General features: G+C 46.4%; 1 protein-coding gene and 1 long non-coding RNA gene across 7 annotated transcripts in view; one reads left to right on the forward strand and one right to left on the reverse strand.

The window, feature by feature from the left end:
* Positions 1–24,658, forward strand: part of dgkza (diacylglycerol kinase, zeta a) — a 92,123-nt gene extending 67,465 nt beyond the window's left edge. For all 6 annotated transcript variants that reach the window (XM_030360589.1, XM_030360587.1, XM_030360588.1 and 3 more), the window contains 8 exons: positions 3,947–4,036; positions 5,572–5,628; positions 12,740–12,849; positions 17,853–17,902; positions 18,687–18,807; positions 19,204–19,240; positions 20,118–20,217; positions 22,294–24,658. In XM_030360589.1, coding sequence (XP_030216449.1) covers positions 3,947–4,036; positions 5,572–5,628; positions 12,740–12,849; positions 17,853–17,902; positions 18,687–18,807; positions 19,204–19,240; positions 20,118–20,217; positions 22,294–22,410 — 682 coding nt within the window. In that variant the 3' untranslated portion in view covers positions 22,411–24,658. The remainder of the gene's footprint in view (positions 1–3,946; positions 4,037–5,571; positions 5,629–12,739; positions 12,850–17,852; positions 17,903–18,686; positions 18,808–19,203; positions 19,241–20,117; positions 20,218–22,293) is intronic.
* On the reverse strand, positions 1,361–4,060 carry LOC115546833 (uncharacterized). The gene is made up of 3 exons (XR_003977291.1): positions 3,931–4,060; positions 1,932–3,500; positions 1,361–1,737 (listed from the first exon to the last, which is right to left on the reverse strand). It is a non-coding gene; the product is annotated as an uncharacterized LOC115546833 (long non-coding RNA).
* Positions 24,659–25,057: the final 399 nt, after the last annotated feature.

Genomic DNA, 25,057 nt, shown 5'->3' on the forward strand with positions numbered 1-25,057 from the left:
GCTCTGCACCTCAGAAAGCGTTTAGGAACTGAGACGAGAGGGAGGGGGGTCCCTTTAGTACACTCTGGGGGGGGGGGAGGGAGGGAGATCACTTTAGTACACTCTGGTGGAGAGAGGGAGATCACTTTAGTACACTCTGGGGGGAGAGAGGGAGATCACTTTAGTACACTCTGGTGGAGAGAGGGATATCACTTTAGTACACTCTGGGGGGAGAGAGGGAGATCACTTTAGTACACTCTGGGGGGAGAGAGGGAGATCACTTTAGTACACTCTGGGGGGGGAGGGAGGGAGATCACTTTAGTACACTCTGGTGGAGAGAGGGAGATCACTTTAGTACACTCTGGGGGAGAGAGGGAGATCACTTTAGTACACTCTGGGGGAGAGAGGGAGATCACTTTAGTACACTCTGGGGGAGGAGAGAGGAAGATGACTTTAGTACACTCTGGGGGATGGGGAGAGAGGGAGATCACTTTAGTACACTCTGGGAGAGAGAGGGAGATCACTTTAGTACACTCTGGGAGAGAGAGGGAGATCACTTTAGTACCCTCTGGGGGAGAGAGGGAGATCACTTTAGTACACTCTGGGGGGGAGAGAGGGAGATCACTTTAGTACACTCTGGGAGAGAGAGGGAGATCACTTTAGTACACTCTGGGGGGAGAGAGGGAGATCACTTTAGTACACTCTGGGGGGGAGAGAGGGAGATCACTTTAGTACACTCTGGGGGAGAGAGGGAGATCACTTTAGTACACTCTGGGGGAGAGAGGGAGATCACTTTAGTACACTCTGGGGGAGAGAGGGAGATCACTTTAGTACACTCTGGGGAAGACACAGGGAGGGTGATGGGGGGGGAGAAAGGGGGGAGACCCAAGCAGGGGAGGGGGATGGGGGGGGGGGGGGGCGAATGAGGTGAAAGAGAGATATAGGGTCTGTCTTTCTGTCTATCCCTCTCTCTTCCGCCCTCTAACCCTCCCAGAGAGAGAGAGGGAGGAAGAGAGAGAGAGAGGGAGGAGGAGGGAGAGAGGGAGAGAGGAGGTCTTAGGATATCAAGTTCAGAACACCTGCTTGGTGTTTTTTAAAGGGATACTTCACCGGTGGAGATATGGAGGTTATATGAAGTAAATAATTCTATGTATCATAAATGTGCAAAGAAAATTGAAATCGGTTCATCCTAGCCTGAGAAAAGGCAGAAAGTGTCTCTCTGGCTCAAAGTTAAGAGATCCTCCAACTCCCACAGTGCATTGCGCTCGCTGTACCGCCCGCCTGTTTCCGTTTGGAGGGGGAAGGACCCATGGTCCTAGCGCGAGGGGCAGCGCGAGCAAACATATCCCTGTGAAACGTTGACTGGTTTAGACTTCTGCCCTCGTTTTTTCAACGCATCATTTGTATTTTACTGTACAGCATAAGAACATTTGCTAATTCCAGTAGCTCAGCATATCAAGTTTTGTACTTGTACATTTTCTCCCCAGTTGAAATAAGTGTGTATCTTATAAAGTAGGCCTAATTTAGTATAACAGCACTTGGGTTAGTAAACAAATCACAACAACCAACATGAATTTGAAGTTTTATTCATGAAAAAATTTGAACTATTTACAAAAATAAAACGTGTAGTGTGCATTTGCTAGAGTCAAAATAGTCACAGCTCATCTTGAGCATCTACTGTCTCCTGGTAGTCACGGTACTGCCCATCTTGTGGTTAATTAGCTCTGATGGCCTGGACAACACAGGAAGCGATACTGTCTAAGAAAGAAAGAGAACAACATTAGCAAAGCAAGATAAATTATGCCTTGAGTGGCCTACGCAGACTTCAAGCTAACGTAACGTAGCCTACGCTCTGCCAATAAGATGGGCTACTTTCGGATAGCTACATTGTCACGTTCCCCGGGACTCAAAACTATTGTAGCCAATGTGTTAGTAAAAAAACAAGCACTTACTCTATGCTCAGACGTCCGTTTCTCCCGGCGGGCGTTGGCTGGCGTTTCCAGTACACTTTCTGGGTCCGGGAATATGTATCCAATACCCAACTGTTCATATGAGGCGTAAAGCCTGGGGTGCAAAACTCGGGTGATCAACAACACACACGTCCGTGTCATCGACAACACACACGTCCGTGTCATCCTCCGATTCCGGCGATTTCGGCACCGCTGGAATTCTCGGCAGCAGACAGACTCTTGTTCTGTGTCCATTGGCGCAAAGTGAGAGCACAGGCACCACCAATCCGCCCCAGCTCGAGCCTTTGCGGGCTCCTTGTCTGCGGCAGGCATGCCGTCTGCCTTGGCTGTAGCGGCGGCAGCTTCAGCCACCCCCTGTACCTCCATAGCCCTCAGCTGCTCGTCGCTATATTGTGGCTCATAAAGGTAGCCACGAACATCCGTTTCTACCATCTTCTTCAAAATCCCAATCCTCCATATATGTCCGTCTGCGTATTCAGTACCTTCGGCCATGTTTTCTGCAGGTGAAGTCTTACACACTGGCACTGATCTGTGATCGGTCTGTTAGCGCAGTGGTCCCCAACCTTTTCAGCATCAAGGACCGGTATGATTCTCCAAAAAGTTTCGCGGACCGGGGGGGGGGGGGTGGTTGGGTTATGTTGCGCAGAGGTTGCCAAAAATGCAAACATGTTATATGCAATCTAACAACTGCATATAGACTTATGGCATGTAAAAGAGTGACAGTATTGCGAAGTAAATTGAGTTTATTAAGTGTGCATGCATTTTGCATGAATTAAAAAAATAAAAAAAAAATTGTTTTTGTTTGTTTTCTAGTCATGTCATAGCCTCGTTAAACTACGGCCCGGTTAGGAATGTCCTGCGGCCCGGTACCGGTCCGCGGCCCGGTGGTTGGGGACCGCTGTGTTAGCGCATTAGGTCCCACCCCCTATGGGCGGGTTTGAAAGGGTGGGACTAGTGCTTGTAGTCTCAATCGAAATCCCCCCTCTTGTATTTCCTTCTGGCAATGACGCAAAACAATGTTTTTTGCGTCATTGCCAGGAGGAAGTGTAATAGGGAAATACGGATTTCTCCCGTCTCAGGGGAAAATGAGAGAGTGTTGCGTGACCATTCAAAAGTATGACTGGGTTTCTAACAATGCAAAGCTTAATGCAAATGGGTGGAGTGTTCCTTTAAAAATTTGCGTGAGGAGAGACGGCTTCACTGTGTTCTCCGTCCTGAACAGTCAGCAGGAATGAAGGATTCATATGATTCAGACGGCTCTAGAGGTGGCAGCGCTTTAACCATGTTTCTCTCTCTCTCCCTCTCTCTGTCTCTCTCAATGTTATTCAGCCCCAGCACTCATCATCATAATCCTCCCACTGTAGTGGGTGGGCGAGAGAGAGAGAGGGAGAGGGGGAGAGGGGGAGAGGGGGAGAGGGGGAGAGACGGAGAGAGAGAGAGAGGCTCAGGTTGTAAATGAGGAACACCTTCTTCTCCGCTCAGAACACTCGCTCTGAGCTCTGGAACTGACGTTCTGTTTCCTGACCTCCTGGTTCAGCTTAGAACAAAGATCTTGGAGAGGGGAAGGGAGGGAGGGAGGAAGAGAGTGGGAGGAAGAGGAAGAGAGAGGGAGTCAGACACTTAAAGTTAATTTGGATAAAAGCATGAATGCATAAAGCACGTTTTATTATGTCATTATTGCCTTGAACAAGGTCGATAAAAGTCTTTGTTGTGTGTTAATTGTTAATTCAGCCCCAAAGTGATTCAATAAAACTTTACTTGAGCGGTTTGACTTAATACAATGTAGGGAGTGTTAGTGCTGTCTCTCTCTGTCTGTGCACGTTCAGATACAGGCTGTGTGTTTGATTGCAGTTTATTTCTGCAGTCTCCCATGCTGATGGATCATAGACTCGCGTACTCGCTGATACCCGATACTGCATTTCCAGTATCGGAGGCATTCTCGATCCTGTTATCGCTATGGGATCGGCTTTGTCTAACTCACTCCTCTTGTATCCCAGCGACGCGGGCCACAGACTGAGGGTCCTCAGTGACGGCTCTCTGACCGACGGGCTGGGGAACCCGGTGCACACCGAGAAGAAACTCAAGAGGTCGGTGCCCTCGCCCAGACCTGGTGCACGGAAAGGCCACAAACACTCAACACACATACACACACCCCAACACCTCGCCTCATGTGAATGTTGGACTCTTTATGCTCTTTGGTGACCCTAACCCTAACCCTAGAACCCTAACCCCCCCCCCACACACCTCTTAGGCACTTATTGTATGTTGTACATCCTTGTGTAGCACCTTCTCCTAGCTATCTGTGTAGCACCTTCTCCTAGCTATCTGTGTAGCATCTTCTCCTAGCTATCTGTGTAGCATCTTCTCCTAGATATCTGTGTAGCATCTTCTCCTAGCTATCTGTGTTGCATACGGTATTGTGTTAACCTAGTGATTGTTAGTGCTTGGTTCTATGAACATCCTCACTGTACCCACAGAGATATATTGTTGTTTCTCTTCCTTCTGACAAACAGACTGATATTAAGTAGCTCTGGATAAAAGCGCCCTGAATGTGAACGTAGAATGAAGCCATCTCTGCATCGTGTCGAAACGCTCGCTGACAGAACGTGTGCTGCTACCCCCGACCACAGCGGGCGGTGAACAAATGCAAAGCTCTCTTGTCTCTCTAACACCACCGTAACATCCTCTTCGTCTTCCTCATCCTCCTCCTCCTCACGGCGATGGGATTAGAGGTTTGTGTTGGAGGCTTGGTGGGACGGAGACTCTCAGCTCAGGTCGACCTACTGGGATTACACCCTTAAACCGAGCGCCACATAAAGGGAGCATGAATATTAAAGGACATAAACACTGTGTTCCCCGTGGGTCGGACGGCGAGCGTTCCTGGCACAAGATGGGGAAGAACTGGTTCATTTGGAAATCAGAATCAGAAAGTTACTTTTATTACATCTTATTGTACAAATACACAAGGGTCACATTCTTAGGCTTGGTTCTTCAACAGCAGCAGAGCAGCAGCAATACTGCTGCTCTGATCAAGTAAATGAAGAGAGGTAGAAATAAGTTTTTTTTTTACGCTTTTATCCAGAGCGACTTACAATAAGTCAGTTTGTCAGAAGAAAGAGAAACAACAATATATCTCTGTGGGTACAGTAAGGATGTTCATTGAACCAAGGGCCAAGCACTAACCATCACTAGGTTAACCCATTCCCCATTTACAACAGCGATAGCTATGGTTAGATGCTACACGATGCTAAGTACTGTTTTTTATAGCCAGGAAGCACAACATACAATAAGTGTGTACATTAAATGCCAGGGCGTACAACACAAAATAAGTGTGTTCATTACGTGGCAGGTCATACGACATACAATAAGTGTGTAAAGGGGGGGTGTTTAGAGGGGGAAGCTATGAAAATAGTAGTTTAAATAACAGTGATGTTATTATCGATGTGAATTGAGGTTGTTGTTGGTGTAGACGTGCAAAGCGTGTATTTAGTGAACTGTTTATTTATTCTATTGGCGGTTTGGCTCAGTGTGGTCACATGACAAGATGAGATTACATCGACGCCCTTATCAATCTGTCCCCACCTGTGTGTGTGTGTGTGTGTGTGTGTGTGTGAACTTACAGGGCTGGGTGTATCCATCGGTCCAACACCACTGCTGCCGATTTCCAATCTGCAAGCAGGTCTGTACAGCTTTTCAATTACAATCTCACTCACTCACATACTCACATTCACAGACACACACACAGAGACAGACACACACGCAGACACACACACTAAAGGAAACACGCATAAACAGACACACACACACACCCACACACACACACACGAACAGAAACACACGAACAGAAACACACGAACAGTGTGCCACGAGAGAACACACACACGCACACACGAGAGAACACACACACGCACACACGAGAGAACACACACACGCACACACGAGAGAACACACACACACACACACAAATGAACACACAAAAAAAAACAGTCACACATTCACAATAACACACACGCAAGCACACACACATGAACAGACACACACGCAAGCACACACACATGAACAGACAGACAGACAGACAGACAGACAGAAACACACGAACAGAAACACACGAACAGAAACACACGGAGAGAAACACACGGAGAGAAACACACGGAGAGAACACACACACACACACACGAGAGAACACACACACGCACACACGAGAGAACACACACACGCACACACGAGAGAACACACACACGCACACACAAAAATGAACACACAAACAAACAGTCACATATTCACAATAACACACACGCAAGCACACACACATGAACAGACACACACGCAAGCACACACACATGAGCAGACACACACACTCCTCTGTAATGTGTGCTCCGAGGCAGAGAGTCTCCCAGCTCTGCTGTCAGGCAGACCCCCCTCATCACGTCTCCATGGCGACCACTGTAGTTGAGGAAGTAGAAATATTCATTAGTAAGATTCACACTTTTAATCTAAATCGCAAACCGGTTCCATCGAAACGAAACACAATAAACCAATCAGCACAGAGCATCAAGAGTCATGTGTTAAATAACAGCTCGCTAAGTCGTAGCCGTCGTTTGAATCATGCTAGCTCTAAAAACGAGAATGGCGATAATACTGCGTCCTTACTGTACCGACAGAGATCCTGTACACGTGAGTCAGCTCTGTAAGAACATAAAGTTCTGATTTCATTCTTTTTCAGTTATCAAATTCTCTTACCTCCGATGTTTTTGACGCCCCCGATGTTTCTGTCACTTGGACTCCGCTGAGTTAATTAGCTTCGTTAGGAGAGAGGGTTCAACACAGAGAATGAATCTAAAATGTGTGTGTAAACAAACTCTGGAAACCCCTCCCACACAAACACAGACAGACTCACGCACACACACACACACACACACAAACACACACACACACACACACACAGACACACACTAAATCACTAGAATCCACGTGCGAGCACACACACACGCGTTCACGTCAACGAAAACACACACCTATACAAACACGCACACACACAAACAGATAAGAATGCAAACACGAACAGACACACACACACGAACACACACACAAACACACACACACCTACATACCCACAAACACTCAGGTGGCGCTCTGAGTGTTTGTTTGTGTGTGTGTGTGTGTGCGTGTGTGTGTGTGTGTGTGTGTCCTGAGTTCAGAGATGGTAACAGATGGTTGTGCGTGGGTGAGAGAACAACACATCAACGCAATGTGAACTCCCTGGAGGAAACCAGTCAGGGTCAACTCTAGATCGATGAAGCATACACACACACACACACACACACACACACACACACACACACACACACACACACACACACACACACACACACACACACACACACACACACACACAGACTGTATTCTACAGACTTTAACTACGGCGGGTGGTTTGGAAGGTGCTGCGTCGCTGTTTCTCAGAAACCAAGACATTTATTTCCAACAGCAGTACCATGCAACATACGGTAACACCGTTAAAAGTAACATGCTTAATCTCAAGATCATGGCATGGATTGTCGTATCCATCCTGGCTCTTATTGTCAGTCCAACTGTGTTTGGTCACCTCATTGAATCAACAACAACCTTAGGGTAGCAGGCCAACCATGGATAGCAAACTCTTAGTACTCCTCTTACAAAGTGGATTGACAGGCATGCGCTTGACTGCTGGACAATTTTCTACGTACTACAGTGTTCTTAATCACGGAAAAGCAAACATACATAATATTAAGAACAAAAACAAAATCACAAAGTCTCCCAAAGTTTCCTGGAAATTCTCCAGGGGCCAAATGCTCTTCACGCTCCTACTTGCGACAACAACTCTAAATCCTCCATGCTAAACTTCATAGTATCATACATGGTTTTAAGCGAAAAGTAAAATCCAAACCTGGACAAACTAACCATCTTCCATGGTTAAATGATAAATTACGTAAGGGATAATGCCAGACGAGGTGTCCATTATCAGGAATGAATGGACCTTGCGGAGGCGCCATCCATTAATTCCTGATAATGGACACCTCGAAGGGCATTATCCCGCTTATACCATGGTCACTTGCCAAAGAAAATTAATTAAGACCATTCATTTATATTTTCATGCGTTTAACAATCAAAATATAACGTTTTTCACAAGCCATAACTTTGTCTCCCTGGTAACGCCTGAGGGTTTGACTAATACCTGGAGTAACCATTACCCACCCGTCAGGTTCTTATGCAACGGAAACGTTGTTCACTCCTCCAGTAAATAGGACGGACCTTGCTACGACTTGGCAACAGGAGGTAAATAGTCTGTCGGCTTTGACTAAGTTCCCGTTGCTATGGGTACTCATTTTTGAGACAGGCTGATATGATACGCCAGCTAGCGCATTAACTGCGAACGGTGAACAGACAATTTGACTGGAACTACTTAGCAGGTGTCCGTATATCAGGAGTTACTGCACACCCTGCAGCCAATCAGAACGGAGCATTCCCCCAGACCGTGGTATAAGGTCCCTTATGAAGCAGACCGTGGAATAAGGTCCCTTATGAAGCAGACCGTGGTATAAGGTCCATTATGAAGCAGACTGTGGTATACGGTCCCTTATGAAGCAGACCGTGGTATAAGGTCCCTTATGAAGCAGACCGTGGTATAAGGTCCCTTATGAAGCAGGCCGTGGTATAAGGTCCCTTATGAAGCAGACCGTGGTATAAGGTCCCTTATGAAGCAGACCGTGGTATAAGGTCCCTTATGAAGCAGACCGTGGTATAAGGTCCCTTATGAAGCAGACCGTGGTGGGAGGTCCCTTATGAAGCAGACCGTGGTATAATTAAGCAATAGATCACGACAGGCTGTGGTATGTGCTCATTAGACCACTGTTAAGGGGCGTTGTCCGGCCCCGATGTGCAGCGGAGCGCCGGCGACCCCCTTCACAGTGGTATAAGGAGCACATACCATTGACTGAAGTGATCTATTGCTTTTATACAACGGTTACTATTATGGCAAAACGAAAGTCATAGACACACTAAATTTAAAAAGAAACCAAGAAAGTCAAAGTAGCCGTTTTATTAAAGAATACAAAAAAGTAGTCCCTCCTGGCTGCCTTCAAAATGCACGACGGTCGCTATGCAACACATTTTGGCGTCCCTCCGAGAGAAGGCTCGGCTAGAGCGGTTCGCCGGCAATTTATCCTATGGAGCAGTTCACTCGCCCTGTGCCTAAGCTTTCGTTAGTCTCTCCATCGCCTTCCTCACTCCCGGAGTAACAACATTTACACCCTCTCCATCATCCAACATATGTTTTACTTTGTAACTGTTTCTACTTCCAGGCGCGGAGTGATGCGCAAACTTTCACAAAATGATCGGGCGTCATAGCAGTTATGTATACGCTCATTATACAACAGTTAGGAACCAATCAGATCGCTGGATTTAGGCCCCCCGTTGTATAAGGTCCCTTATGAAGCAGGCCGTGGTATAAGGTCCCTTATGAAGCAGACCGTGGTATAAGGTCCCTTATGAAGCAATAAGTCAGAACATGAAAGGCCTTCATTTATCTACCAAGAAACAGAGTCGTAAAGGAGTTAAGACAAGCTAAAGCAACATTTTTTATTAATGCCGTCACCGAGGCCAAGGGAAATGCGAAAGAAATATGGAAAATTCGTAAGAAATTTACTGGAAAACTTTCTAATAGCAAAACAATAGAACTGAATATCGAGGGATGCCTCATCCACGATCCAAGTAAAGTGACAACAGCTTTTAACACTCTTAAATGTTCCAAAGCAAAGGATATATATGAGATGGATACTGTTTTTTCCAAAACAAACAAAGAGGCACTCACTTCGCCTATTACCAGGATTATAAACCAATCCATTGAGGGAGGATTGTTTCCAAGTGTTTGGAAAACTGCTATAATCACACCAGTATTCAAAGCAGGGAACCCCAGGGTCACAAGCAACTTTAGACCAGTTAGTATCTTACCAAGTGAATCAAAGGTTGCGAAAAATGGATATCCGAACAGATTATCACACACCTGAATGCATTCTCCTTCTCATTGCATCCATTGCAGTTTGAATTTCGTAAACATCATTTCACTGAAACAGCAAACTGTTATCTTCTGGAAAATATCAAGTGGACAAGGGAGGCGTAGTGGGAGCCGTCTACGATGATCTTAGAAAAGCCTTTGATACTGTCAACCATGACATTTTAATTGCAAAGTTGACTAAGTAAAATTTCTCACCTAGTGTGATAACATGGATTCAATCATATCTTGCAGAGCGGAAACAATAATAATAATAATAATAAACTTTATTTATATAGCACTTTTCAAAACACAGTTACAAAGTGCTGAACAATAAAAGCACAATTAAATCAAAGAGCATAAAATACATGTGATTTACAGAAAGAAGACAGGAATAAAAAAAAAAGGCAGGCTCAAATGAAATCTGGAAAAGCTCTCCGGTGAAAGTGGGTTTTGAGGAGAGATTTAAAAATGGGCAGTGACTCAGTCAACCTAATTTCCTGTGTGCGGATAGGTGAAAAAATCTCACAAATAGTCAAAACTGTGTCGGTGTCCCACAGGGCTCTACTTTAGGCCCCTTATTGTTCAGTTTGTGCATAAATGACCTTGTCCAACTTCTGTTACTTGTCAGATGTATGCTGACGACACGGTCATCTATTTACATTCTAAAGATAAGAAAGGAGCTGTAGATGAACAATCAGCTGCCATGGTTTATGTTCCTAACTGGTTGACCAGTTCATGTTTACATCTCAATATTAGCAAGTCTGTCTGTATCTTTTTTTCAAACCTGCTAATAAAGATCCCGAGCCTGCTGTGTTAGAAGCAGGGAGAAATGTATTAGTTATGAATGAATATGAGGCCCCATTTACACGAGGACGCTTGCGGGTGAAAACGACAAAATATTTTATCGGAAGTGCCTTTCGTTTAGACGGTGACAGCGTTTTTAGGGTATGAAAACGCATAAATCTGAAACCACCCTCCAGAGTGGAAAAGTTGAATACGCTCCGCCGTAGCGTTTCCGTCTACACTGCCAAGACGCAAAACACTGCTCAGATCTGCTCACGTCGCGTACGCGTTTACGTCACATACATGTGCCAGTACAAGGAAAAAAACTAAACAAACATGTCAGATTATTTCCATGCGTCGGACCTTCAAGCTGCTCTGGCAGCTCTAACAAGCGTACAGGAGTCTTTCCACGAAATGTACAGGATATGTACAGATAGTGTTACTGAACAGAGAAGGATCTTTTTGGTTTTTGCGGCACGGATAAGAGAAGAAGGAAGATTCTACGCATGCGCTCAGACATGGCGGTGTTGTGTGATAGTGTATCACAGCACCACCTAGCCGCCTGGCATGCATACCCAATCGAATTGCACACACTTTTGCGTCACCGTATGCACGCAGATTTCCTCCCGAAAACGCTTGTCTAAACACGGAATAAAGAGTAAAGACGCGACGCCACTTTTGTGTCTTCTGGTCAGACCGTCATCGTGTAAACGTAGCCTAAGTCCCTTGGTATTGCAATTGACTCAAAACTCACTTTTAAAACTCAAGTGAAAAAGGTTGTGAACAGAATCAAATTCAATATAAACAATTTTAGATATAAAGGGAATAATTTAATGACTGAAGCATCTAAAATGTACATGCATGCCATGATCCTCTCACGCATAAATTACTGCCTCACCAGCGGGACACACATCACCACTTTGCAATCAGTGGAAAGACTTTATAAGCAGGCTTTGAAAACACTAGATAAGAAATCAAATGCTTATCACCATTGTAACATTCTAGCACAATATGGTTTCCTAAACTGGGAAAACATGATCAAGTTTGCTGATATATTACTAGCATACAAGATCTTCAATGGCTTAGCCCCGCCTCCATTCAGTAAGTTCATCAAACAAAATCAAAATACATCGACAAGATCTTCTGCTAGAGGGGACTGTAAAATACCATACAGAAAAACATATTTTGCTCAGTCAGCCTTCTCTTATCGAGCAGCATACACCTGGAACTCCATACCAACTGAATTTAGGAATAATACAAACATAAACTATTTCACTAAATCCATGAAGCAATGGATACTGGACAAACAAACATGTACCCATAGTTAATGTGTTACCTTGAGTGTGGTGCTGCTGTACCAGCCTCCTTCTGTCTGTGATTGTGAGCCTACTAACTGCTTAAGAGTTCCATGTTTAACTATTTTATGTTTTTTGTTCGTTATTCTCTTCACTTTTAATCCTTTTTATTCTGGCATGTTATATTACGTCTTTGTCATCTTAGTTTGTATCCTTCATGTAATATCAAAGTCAATCATCTGGCTAACTATATGTTGTGTTGCTTTTGCATGTTCTATCCAACATCAACCTGCCAGGGACTACGGATGAATTTTTTTTTTTTAACTAAATCTGGTGCATTTATATGTTCGATACAATGGACATGTTGATTAATGCACACTGTCCCTTTTTATAATAAAAACTTCACACACACACACACACACACACACACACACACACACACACACACACACACACACACACACACACACACACACATGCGCACGCACACAACCGTATGAGCAGAGTCTAGAAACTAACTTGAGTGATGGCAGGGAATGGGCGTCAGACGAAGGCTGCTGATTGGTTGATGAGTCAGATGGAGGCTGCTGACTGGTCGATGAGTCAGACGGAGGCTGCTGATTGGGCGTTGAGTCTTGATGGAGGCTGCTGAATGGTCTTGACGGTTGCTTTTTGTTCTGCAGGAAAGACTTCATCCACCTGGAGAGGAAGGAGGCGGAGCCGGGGATGAAGGAGGCGGAGCCAGGGAGAAAGGAGTCGGAGCCAGGGAGGAACGAGGCGGAGCCTGGGAAAGGTGAGAGTGATGTTACACACACACACACACACAACCAGGAAACGGACACACACACACAACCAGGGATGTACACACACACGCACACGCGCGCGCGCGCAGGACGAGTAACCAACTAGAAGCAACTTAGAAATGAATGGTAACAATAATTGTTATTCTGTTTTTCCATTATCCTGTAAACCCTAAACCCTCCTGGGAGTACAGAGAGACCATTAACCTATAATAGCTCATGTCAACTGCAATTATCAACAACAACAACATTTGTACCAGTTAATTACAAGATAAACAATTATAGAAACCTGCATGTATCATATCACTGCTGCTGTTCGTTGATTGGCTGTGTTCGATACATGTCTCTACCTTGATTGGCTGCTGAATCAGAGTGTGTGTATGTGGGTGCAATTATGTTTGTGTGTGTGTGTTTGTGCTTTTCCCACATCAGGTGACAAAACGTGTGTGTTTATTTCATGTGTTTGTGTGTGCATTCACATGTGTGTCTGTGTGAGTGAGTGAGTGTGTGTGCATCACTTTTCCCACTTACATCAGGTGACATAACGTGTGCATGTCTGTGTGCTTACACTATTATGTGTGCGTACACATGCTTGTGTGTGCGCGTGTGTGTGTTCATTAGGGCTGGCCTGAATACCATTTTTCTGTCTTCGAATACTCGTTGGTTTTTCCGAGCGAATATTCAAATACTCGTTCCAGAAAAACACACCATCAAAAACAACATTAATAATCGCTATATACTCACTGGAACCGATTTAGACAGTATTTGCATATTTTGTTGAAGATCTAATAGCTTTTGAATGTTAATTATTACCCTGCGTTCACACCAAAAGATGCATTTGCTGCCCGAACGCGTTGACGCCTGAGTTTTGCGGCGCGTCAAAAGTTTTGCGGCGCGTCAAAAGTTTTGCGGCGCGGCAAAGGTTTTGCGGCGCGTCAAAAGTTGAAATATTTCAACTCGAGAAGCATTTGACGCGCCGCAAAATACGTGAGCGCGCTCTTCGTGCGGCGCGGCATGCCCGTGCCCGCTGCCGGGCACGGGCATGCCGCGCCGCAAATCAGATTTTGACTCGCCGCAAATCAAGTTTTGCTGCCCGTTTTCTCGGCAGCAAATGCTGCGGCAGCAAAGCAGCAACGCGTCTCTACATTCACTTTGAATGGGATCACGACGCGCGTCAACTTTTTGCATCTTTTGGTGTGAACGCAGGGTTAGGCCTAAGTAAGTTGGAGTTCCTTAGTTTTTCCCCGTGGAAGCGAACAGCTGTTGCTCCGTTCCAAATCAGCTGTCCTCTGCCATCTCAGCCCTTAGATGGCAGCTTTTCAATTCATCGTGGAACGTGCATATTTTCAGGGAATTTGTACAATAAATCCATTACAAATACTGAATTGTCATATGTGTCCATATTATATCCATTATATTGATAAGTCACAGTTGATTGGCGCAGCGCTGTACAGCGAACGTAAACAAACTAAGCTAAGGTTAGCATTTCGCTAAGCATTATTTTTCCTCCCGAGATCCCGCTAATGTTCCGTTGTAAAGTAAAGGGAAACAAGATATCTATTCTTCCTCCACCTCTCTCGCTTCTCTGCTTGGTGTCGCTTATAGTTTGCCTCCCTCGCTCTGGTAACGTCAGGTACGTGGAAAAAAAAACAACGAAGCTCCGAATACTGATTTAAGCTTTGAATACTAATTTTCCGAACGAGTATTCGAATATTCAAATAATTCTGGCCAGCCCTAGTGTTCATACACACACCAGGAGACAAAGAGAATCTCTCTCTCTCTCTCTCTCTCTCGCTCTCTCTCTCTCTCTCTCTGGGATGGAGCGTGTGGTCACCATGGTTACGACCCGCGTGCCAACTTTGTGATTCTATTCTCCTCGAGCTGTTGTTGTCGATGCACGTGTACAAACATCTACACACATGTACACCTACACCTCCACGCACATGCACACACACACACACCTACACACACACTTCCACACATCTGCACACACATCCAAACACATCCACACACACAAACATCCATACATACCCCCACATATCCACGCACATGTCCACACACATAAACACAGATCTACACACACACATCTACACACATTAACACATTCACACCCACAGATATCAACACATCCCCACACACACCCAAACACTTCCACACATCCTCATCCACACATCCGCTGAGCCCTGCGTGTCCTCTGCGGTCCAGACATCTCTTAACGTCACTTTGACATCGCAGAAGAACCTTGGTTTAAGTTCGGAGCGTAGAATGTGGAGAGTAGAACAGGCTCAAACCGGTTTGCGGAGACTTGAAGAAACATAGCCTTCTCTAAATGACTGTCTCTTATTTTAGACACAGTTCCAAACGTCGTCATTGATTAAGTTGAAGGCCATTAAGGACATTTCACCAGGTTTATGCCGATATAACGACCTCACTGTCTCTTTATAGTCGCTGCCGGCTTAAAGATTTCACACTTAACTGTCACACTGTTTTGGCTCGGGTTTGGGAACCAAGACATAACTCTACACTGTACATATACTGCAACGATTTGAAGAACATCATTATCACACACTGACACACACACACACACACACACACACACACACACACACACACACACACACACACACACACACACACACACACACATAGAGTTCAAGGCTTTTTCTCTGCAGAAACATCAACACTGAAGCGCTAGCCTCGACGCTAGCCCTCAGCGCTGGCCTCAATGCTAGGTCTTAGGCTACAGCCCCCAGCGCTAACCCCAGGAACAGGTCTAATAACCTAACCCTGATCGGCTCAGTAGAGCGCTGTCTGCTGCTGGTCTGATCCGGAGCTCCCGTTGCTAATGCCGCTAACCGCTAACAGCTCATCAGAGAGACCAACCACACGCTGCACACTATTGTAATCAATGTGATCCGGGGCTAGCAGCCGTCCTGGCCAATCGGAGGCCAGGACTCTGGCCCCGCCCCTGTGTAAACAGGTCTCTGAGGCTTAATTGCAGCGTTGGGTTCCCTTATCAGAATCAGCCTGTTGACGCTCTGGGTTGGATTGCTTCTGCCTGCGAGGCCCTGGTTTACCCTGAGCTCAGCTAGTCGGAGTAGAGCAGCTGCTTCGCTAATATTAGCACTGGACCCAGAGAAATGGTGATAAAGGGTGTGTGTATATGTGTGTTGATATGCTTCTGTATGTGTGTGTGTGTTGTTTCTGCTTCAGTACGTGTGTTGATGTGTTTCTGTGTGTGTGTGTGTGTTTATGTGTTTTTGTCTGTCTTTGCGTGTGTTCATTTGTGTATGTGTGTGTGTTCATGTGTGTGTGTGTGTTTGTTTGTGTGTGTTCATGTGTGTGTGTGTGTGTGTGTGTGTGTGTGTGTGTGTGTGTGTGTTCATTTGTGCATCTGTGTGTGTGTGTTCATGTGTGTGTGTGCGTTCATGTTTATGTGTGAGTGTGTTCTCTGTGTTCTGTGGTCTCTCTCTGGTCTCTCTGTGGTCTCTCTGTGATCTCTTTCTGGTCTCTCTGGTCTCTCTCTGGTCTCTCTCTCTCTCTGTGGTCTCTCTCTGGTATCTCTCTGGTCTCTCTGTGGTCTCTCTGGTCTCTCTGGTCTCTCTGTGGTCTCTCTTTAGTCTCTCTGTGGTCTCTCTCTGTGGTCTCTCTCTGGTCTCTCTCTGGTCTCTCTGTGGTCTCTCTGTGGTCTCTCTGTGGTCTCTCTCTCTGGTCTCTCTGTGGTCTCTCTCTCTGGTCTCTCTCTGGTCTCTCTCTGGTCTCTCTGGTCTCTCTGTGGTCTCTCTCTCTCTGGTCTCTCTGTGGTCTCTCTCTGTGGTCTCTCTGTGGTCTCTGTGGTCTCTCTCTGGTCTCTGTTTGGTCTCTCTGTGGTCTCTCTGTGGTCTCTCTGGCCTCTCTCTCTGGTCTCTCTCTGGTCTCTCTGTGGGGTTCTTCTCTCTGAGGATCAGATCTCAGAGATCAGGAGTCTGAGTTATGGAGACGTCTTCACAGCTCAGGGGACTCTGACCAGACACGCACGCACACACGCACGCACGCACGCACACGCACACACACACACACACCAAACAGAAAAACAACAAACAGAGACACACATTTTAATGTTATATTAAAAAGCTCTCTGTGTGCCAAAAGCAAATTTCTCTTGTGAGAGAGACAATAGAATACTTACTTACTTACTTACTTATTATGAAACCACTTCCTCCCTCCTCAACGCCCACTTCCTGTCTTCTGCATGACAACTTCCTGTCTTTTCCAAGACCACTTCCTGTCTCTTCCACGTCCACTTCCTGCTGCCTTGAGTCTCAGTTTCAGTAGTGCTCAGTAGCAGATGATGCTGTGGATTTGCGTTTTGCTGTTTCAGATTTGACTCGCAGCCACAAAAACCTCATAGAGGATTTAACACTCCAATTAGACACAGACGCACAGTGTCACACAAACATCACGCAAACACACACACACACACACAGTCACACACACAGAGACACACACACGCGCACACACACACACACACACACACACACACACACACACACACACACAGAGGCTGTAATTGGATTAGGAATCAACGAGGGAGAGAGGGAGAGAGGGAGAGAGAGAGAGAGAGAGAGAGAGAGAGAGAGAGAGAGAGACAGGGGAGCGAGAGAGAACGAGAGAGAGAGAGAAAGAGAGAGAGAAAACAATGGGGGTATTGAGGTCATCTTAATAAATAATTATCTCGTATCTCCTTCGGCCGTCTGGGATATTAAACACACAAAACACACAAACCCACAACAAAGACACCGCTTTCCACAAGAGGAGAGGACGGGTATCAGAGAGCAGTCCTTCATATGGGCGAGTTATAATATGTTAAGCCCTGTCACCACTGTCTCTCTCTCTCTCTCTCTCTCTCTCTCTGTTTCTCTCTCTCTGTCTCTGTGTCTCTCTCCCATACTGTATCGGTCCCTAACTGTAGTTAGTTTCTCCCTCACTAACACTGTCTCTCTCTCTCTTTTCTCAGGCTCTCTAGAGATGCTGATTCAGTCTGTGAAGCAGACAGACCTGAAGAGGGTAAGTTCTTAGACATGAGACCAACCATATCTTCATAAAATAAACACTTTCCATCATTTAAAGCAGTGGTTCTCAAATGGGGGTACGCAGGCCTCTAGGGGTACTGAAGGGATACTGAAGGGGGTACCCCTTGAAATTCATAAAGCAAGACAAAACTGATTTAAGAGACTTAAATCTGACAACGAGGAGAAAGGAGAATAATCAGTAGTATTCACCATCTTTTACTGTTCATGTCAACACCGCCAAACAGAACAGGCAATTATTTACCTTCATTTTATTTATTTGTCTCGCAGATGAGTTTTGTGCCGGTGAAGGGGGTACACAGCTGAAACAGTATCTTATAGGGGGTACACTAGTAGGCAGAGTTATGCACCTTTTCCCCCGACAGTTCCAGCACAACTCGCCTCCACTCGGCCTGCTTTCTTTTTGCGTTTCGATCACCAAAATGAGGTACCTGGTACCTGGTACTTCTTTGGTCTCAACTCGCTCGAGGTTCCAAGAGAGCTGAACTGATACTTTGTGTGACGTAAACAGGCTGCTGGCCACTGATTGGCCAGAGAGAGCGTGCTATAAAAGACGGCCCGCCCACGTTGACGCGGCACTATTGTACACGGAAACACGCCGTGCCTGGAACCAAACCACGCCTCGAGCTGCTACTGTCGCTGGGGAAGGGGCATCGGAGGGCCACCGACTTAGCGGATACGTCTGCTAATGTCCATCATCCTGAGTGACCCTGGGGGTGTAGCTCATCCCTTCTGCCCGTCTCCCCTGATGCCCCCCACAGCTCCAGGAGCTCCACGCGGGGGGGGCCGACCTGGCCGCGCTGGATGCCGCCGGCTGCACTCTGCTGCACCACGCCGTCGCCGCCGGCAACAAGGAGGTGGTGCGCTACATCCTGGACCACGGTGAGGAGGAGCACCATCACCGCCTCGTCAGGGTGGAGGAGTGCGCGGCGCGTTCCAGTAGCACGCGCCGCGAGGAGCTTTAGAGCAGAGGGAGGCTAACGCTGTTTGAATAAAACAGTGGATCAGGATAGCGGGTCCCAAGGCAAGATCCTTGGAGATCTACTGATATAGATATAGTCCTCAACGGATCCGTCCTGCAATCATCCAATTTACATTCACGGCGTTTATCAGACGCTTTTACCCAGAGTGACTTATAATATATCTCTGTGGGTACAGTGAGGATGTTCATAGAACCAAGTGCCAAGCACTAACCATCACTAGGTTAACCCATAGCCCGTTTACAGCAGATGACAGAGCTAATTCAGGATCAATAACATCTGTCTCCTCTCTCCTCAGCTCCCACTGAGCTCCTGGATGTGGCGGAGATTCTACAGTAAGTCTCCCTGCACCTGTAGCTCTACTACGGTCAGAAGACATCTGACCCAACGCGTTGCTCAAGGGCTCAGGGGCGTCTGTCATCACTGACGAGGCTCCATCCACACGAAACGCCCTCACAAGTGTAGAAGGATCTGTGTTGGCTAGGGAGGGAGTAGTTTAGGTCTAGGATGGTCGTTCACCACCATGGCTGCAGCGGGAGCGCGGTGTTGAGGCACGTAAACAGGCTGTGTTCCGTCTCCGTGGTGACTATGACAAACAACCCCAGGTTGTGATAAGTCTAACTGATTCATGGGCTGGCTTGAACGATCAAAGATCAACCTCGGGGGGACTAAAGTTAGTGTCGCTTTTTGGAGAGAACTATAATCTTGTCGTGTGCACACGATCTATGCTAGCTTGGGGAGGAATCAGGCTCTGAGATCTCTGGGTAATGGCGTCGTGGACCCACAGCAAGCACAGGACATGATGTGCTGCTCTGTTAGGATCCAGAGATAAGGGATGGAGCCCATGTTGTCTGGCCACCAGCGTACAGACGCTATTATTTAACAAAGTGGCTCAGTATTGAGTCTGTTGTCTCGGTCCTGCAGTGATCCCCTCTCTCTGTCTCTCTCTCCCTCCCCCCCCTCTCTCCCTCTCCCCTCTCTCTCCTCTCTCTCTCTCTCCTCCCTCCTCTCTCTCTCTCTCTCTCTCTCTGTCTCTGTCTCTGTCTCTCTCTCTGTCCATCTCTCTCTCTCTCTCTCTCTCTCTCTCTCTCTCTCTCTCTCTCTCTCTCTCTCTCTCTCTCTCTCTCTCTCTCTCTCTCTCTCTCTCTCTCTCTCTCTCTCTCTCTCTCTCTCTCTCTCTCTCTCTCTCTCTCTCTCCATCCCCATCCCCAGGGGTGAGACAGCGCTCCACCGGGCCGCGTCTCTCTGTCTGAGGACCATCTGTCACTACCTGGTGGAAGCTGGGGCCTCCCTCATGAAGACAGACCTGCAGGTAACCTGTCTCACTGACTGTGTGTGTGAGAGGCTGCCTTTCTGTATTCTGTCTCTATGTCAGACTCTCTGTCTGTCTGTCTCTCTTCCCGTATCTCTGTCTGTCTCTCTCTCGCCGTCTGTCTGTCTGTCTCCCCCTCGGTCTGTCTGTCTCCCCGTCTGTCTTTCTTTCTGTCCCCCTCTCTCTGTCTGTCTGGGTGAGTGGAAGGGGCGTGGTCTAACTTTGTCAACGCCCACTCTCAACTCAAGCTCGGTTGCTCGTCCAATAGCAAACCGGCCCTCCGAGAAAGGGATTTTATCTGTAAGGAGCAGATCTTAAAGAGTTTCTTTCAGTTAGTTTTACATCGTTAATAAAAAAGAACTCAGAAACGTCGACCAACACTTGGTTGGTCTGACCCAAAGGAACCAGTTTCAACTGAACAGGTCAGCCATTTTGAAGTGGTCAGGATTCAGCGAATCAGAAAGGCCGATTTTCAACACAGTTTCAACCCTTAAAAATAATATCCAACACACGTCTCTGAAGGGAATACTGAGGGGACCATAGTGAAGAGAAGTACCGAGTCCCTCGACAGACACACCTGGCCTGCTGCTTTGAGTGACTGCTTCCAAAGGGGGGGAGAGGGGGAGGGAGGGAGAGAGGGAGAGAGAGAGGGGGGGAGAGAGAGGGGGAGAGAGAGAGAGAGAGAGAGAGAGAGAGAGAGAGAGAGAGAGAGAGAGAGAGAGAGAGAGGAAAGAGAGATAGAGAGGAAAGAGAGAGACAGACAGACAGACAGACAGACAGACAGACAGAGGATTCCTCTTATGCATGCTCTCAAGCCAGAGGCTAGATAAACACAAACAAACACATCTGGATGCGTGGTTTCTTGTCGTTTTAAGTGCTTTTAAACCTGCTTCCAAGCAGTCTCTCCCTCTTCCCTCCTCCCTCCTCTCTCCAGCTCCTCTCTCCTCCCTCCTCCCTTCATCCCTCTTCTCCTCCTCCCCTACTCTCCTCCTCCCCTCCCTCCACTCCTCCCTCCTGTCCTCCCCCCTCAATCTCCTCTCTCCCTCTCCTCCCTGCTGCCTTGCTCGGAGGAGGAGGGTAATCTCCAGGATTTGCGTCTCCCTCAAAGCAGCCCGCGGCCATAGAGTAAAGCTCTCAGAACAAACACCCTCTCAGCCCCATGGAGCCGCTCTGTCTCTCCTCCTCCTCTCTCCCCTGCTCTACCCTCCTCTGTCTCTCCTCCTCTCTCCTTCCCTCTCCTCTCTGCTCGCCTCTCTGTCCCTCCTCCTCTCTCTCCTTCCCTCTCCTCTCTCCTCGCCTCTCTGTCCCTCCTCCTATCTCCTCTCCTCTCTCCTCTCCTCTCTCCTCGCCTCTCTGTCCCTCCTCCTCTCTCTCCTTCCCTCTCGTCCCTTCTGTCGCTCCCCCTCTCCGCTCTCCTCCTTCACTCTCTCCCCTCCCCTCACTTCCTTTCTCCCCCTCTCTCCTCCCATTCTCCCTCTCCTCCTCCCCTCTCCTTATGTTTTATTTACTTTTCTAAATCCTCGTCTCGGTTCCTCCTGAGACTCTATTTGTTTGTTTGTTTGTTTCTCGCTGGTCAGATCCCGGTTTAATAAAGACGACAGAGTCTGTTCTTAAGCCCCGGGGTTAGACTGTCAATTGTAACCACGTTTACGCCACTGGGTGTTTGCGGTAGATCTGGTGGGAGGAGTTCAGACCAGTGGGATGGACGGTAGATCTGCTGGGAGGAGTTCAGACCAGTGGGATGGACGGTAGATCTCGTGGGAGGAGTTCAGAACAGTGGGATGGACGGTAGATCTGCTGGGAGGAGTTCAGACCAGTGGGATGGACGGTAGATCTGGTGGGAGGAGTTCAGACCAGTGCGGACACACTGCTGGGGGCGGGGCTAACTGGGGAGTCCTTCTCGTTAGGATCGGCTGCTAATTGAGGACAATTACTGCACAGAAACAGAGTGAGGGGTTAAAGGTCTATGTCTTAGACAAACCTGCGATTTCCAAGTATTGATCAGGTTCAGGTATCGATCCATCAGGTGTCGATCCGTGCCACGCTGTGACCTCTGACCCCTCGCTCCTCCTGCAGGGGGACACACCGAAGAGCCGAGCGGAGAAGGCGAGCGACTCGGAGCTGGCGGCCTACCTGGAGAACCGCCAGCACTACCAGATGATCCAGAGGGAGGACCAGGAGACGGCGGTCTGAGGAGGAGGAGACCCCTCCTGGTCTGAACCTGGAGGGTCTTCACCGGCGGGGTGAAGGCAGGCACCGGTCTGAAGGAGAGCGGATCACTTGGAGGTGGTCTCCTTCAGGCGACGGGGGTCCACACTGGTGTTGAGTTTCCAGGAATGTTGTGGGATCTTCACCCCCTGGTCCTGGAGTTGTTGAGACCGGTCTAGCTCCTGGACTCCAATCCTCAAACCAGGTCTGGAAGAAGAACAAGAACAATGTATATAATCAGGTCTGAGGAGGATATCTGGATCTCTGACCTCACAGAGAGACATCTTCTTCTTCACACAGTGGTCTGTAGAGGAATTCTAAGACCCTTAAGATTGGCCCCTCAAACGGCCCCTCAAATGATTTGAGATCTTTTCATTCGGACTCAGAAGACCCGGGATGTCAAAGCCATATCCACACGCTGCCAGGAGCTGACGATCCCCGCTGTAGAACCAACAACAGATCGACCCCGCTCGCAATCAGGGACTGAAAAACACGTCTGCCGTTGATTCAACGTCCGAGCAGGAAAAACAATCGTAAAGATTCCAATGAGGATCTGTGGACGAGGAAGGCTTTGTGAAACCGTCCTCTGATTCGCTCACTGAATTGGTAGTGCTCGTTAGAACAAAGTCTTAACGATTATTTTCCTCAGACTGTAATGATACAGGCCAATCCCATCGTCTGGTTTCAAAGCGACTCTGAAGAATGGCTGCACTGCTGAAATAGTTTTTTTTGCAAATTGCCGCACAAGTGATCGTTTTCCCTGAAGCTTTCGTCGCCAGAACGGCTTTTTGACGAGTTATGATTGCTGCTTTTGTACTGACGTGTTGTGTGTGAACTTTGTGCGACAGACGAGTGTGCATGGAATACAATTAAATCGGTTGCCTTTAAGTATTTGTGTGTGTGTGAAATAAACCATTTTTGGAAGGTTCAGGACATTCCCAAAGCACAAAGCTCTAAGTGCGTATGAGTGTTCATCCACACAGAAGCTGATTGGCTTGATTAACCCCCCCCAGAACCAGAAATCCAAATATGGGTATATTTCTTTGCACGCCATTTTGAATCATCTTTGTGGCAAATACACTTTTTCTTTGGATCATATGACCTAAAAAGCCTTTCAGGTCAACTGACTCACTTAAGTCAGTTCTTAAATCGGTTATTTGGTCAGTTATAGGAAGCTGTTCCAGCGAGATAAACCTCTGATTTATTACAACTTTAAATACACACTTTTATACAAATTGCCTTTTTTAATATCGTCAGTAGTTGTGTTTTGAATTATGGATGGTCGCCAGGTTTGGATTGTATATCAGATTTGAATTCGAGTGGTGATTTTGCGTCATGTTTTATTAATAACTCGTTAAGAAGTGGAGAAGGAGAATCATGATTTAAATATGTTCATAGTTCAGATATTCATAATTAGTCTGTATATAATCTGTCATCAAATGTGTCGAGACAATCTGAATCTCTTTAAAGCAATTCTCAGTTTGCTGCCTCTAAACAGACGTACAATCAAAGGATCTGCTTTTCAAAGTGGGTTTTTAAGACTTTTTTATACCATCACAGTCAGAAATAGGATTTTTCTTGCCAAAGTCAAAGGCAGCATTTCAGAAATGCATTCAGCATTTTTCATTTTTCCTTGAACTCACTGCACTGGACAAGGAGTTCTCACACTTCTACATATCTAGAAGGCAGCAAACACAGCTGCGAGACAACTTTGACAATATCTCAAGTGACAAAAAGCATGTTATTTACCAAATTGTAAGCGGCATGTCTGGTGTTTTCGTGTTCAAATTGTTACATTTAATTTAATTAAATGGAAAATTAAATTAAATTAAAAATGGAATTTTTATTGAACTGCAAATCACAGGGATATTGAGAAAACGCTTATTTTCAGCGCACACTCTGATATCTTTTCAACTTTTTTCATTTGCAACTCGCGCAAACATTTAAGTTTTAGATTTCTCCGATGGGACTTACGATGTCCAGTCCATTTATTAATTAACCGGTTGTCTCCGTGCTGCTTGGCTTTGTAATTAGTTATTTTGTGTTCGATAGCTTTATCTGTAAATCAATATTTTCTACCATTGGAATATTTGGAGCCTGTTTGAGTAATTTTTTTTTTTAAGTGATTGTTATATCTGTATTTTGTAAGTATGCTTATCATAATATTTAGCTTGGTATGGGATTTAAAATGTTTATTTAAGGGAATAAAAGTGTTTATGGAATGTCATCTTTACATATTTTTCTCTTTTGTTTCTTTAGAAGATTTTGTGTTGATTTCTAGAACAAATGTTTACAATCCTGACTTTAAGAGCTTTTAAACGAAATCAAGAGTCAATGTGCACAAAAAGGATACCAGGGGGCGGAGCCTAAATAGATGACGGGGCGTCGACAGAACGTTGGCTGCGGAGGAGGAGCGCATGCGCACTCTGAGCTCCCCAGGGACCTTTCTGGGCACAAGAAGCCGCGTTTCACCGGTTAGAGTCTGCCTCCAATTACACCGAAATAGCTCCGTGGTTAAAGTATTGATCAAGATTATCTGCAGAGCATCTGTTGTCAAGATATCTATAATATATATATATATATATATATATATATATATATATATATATATATATAAATATATATATATATA

Source organism: Gadus morhua, chromosome 7 (assembly GCF_902167405.1).
Source record: "Gadus morhua chromosome 7, gadMor3.0, whole genome shotgun sequence".
Lineage (NCBI taxonomy): Eukaryota > Metazoa > Chordata > Actinopteri > Gadiformes > Gadidae > Gadus > Gadus morhua.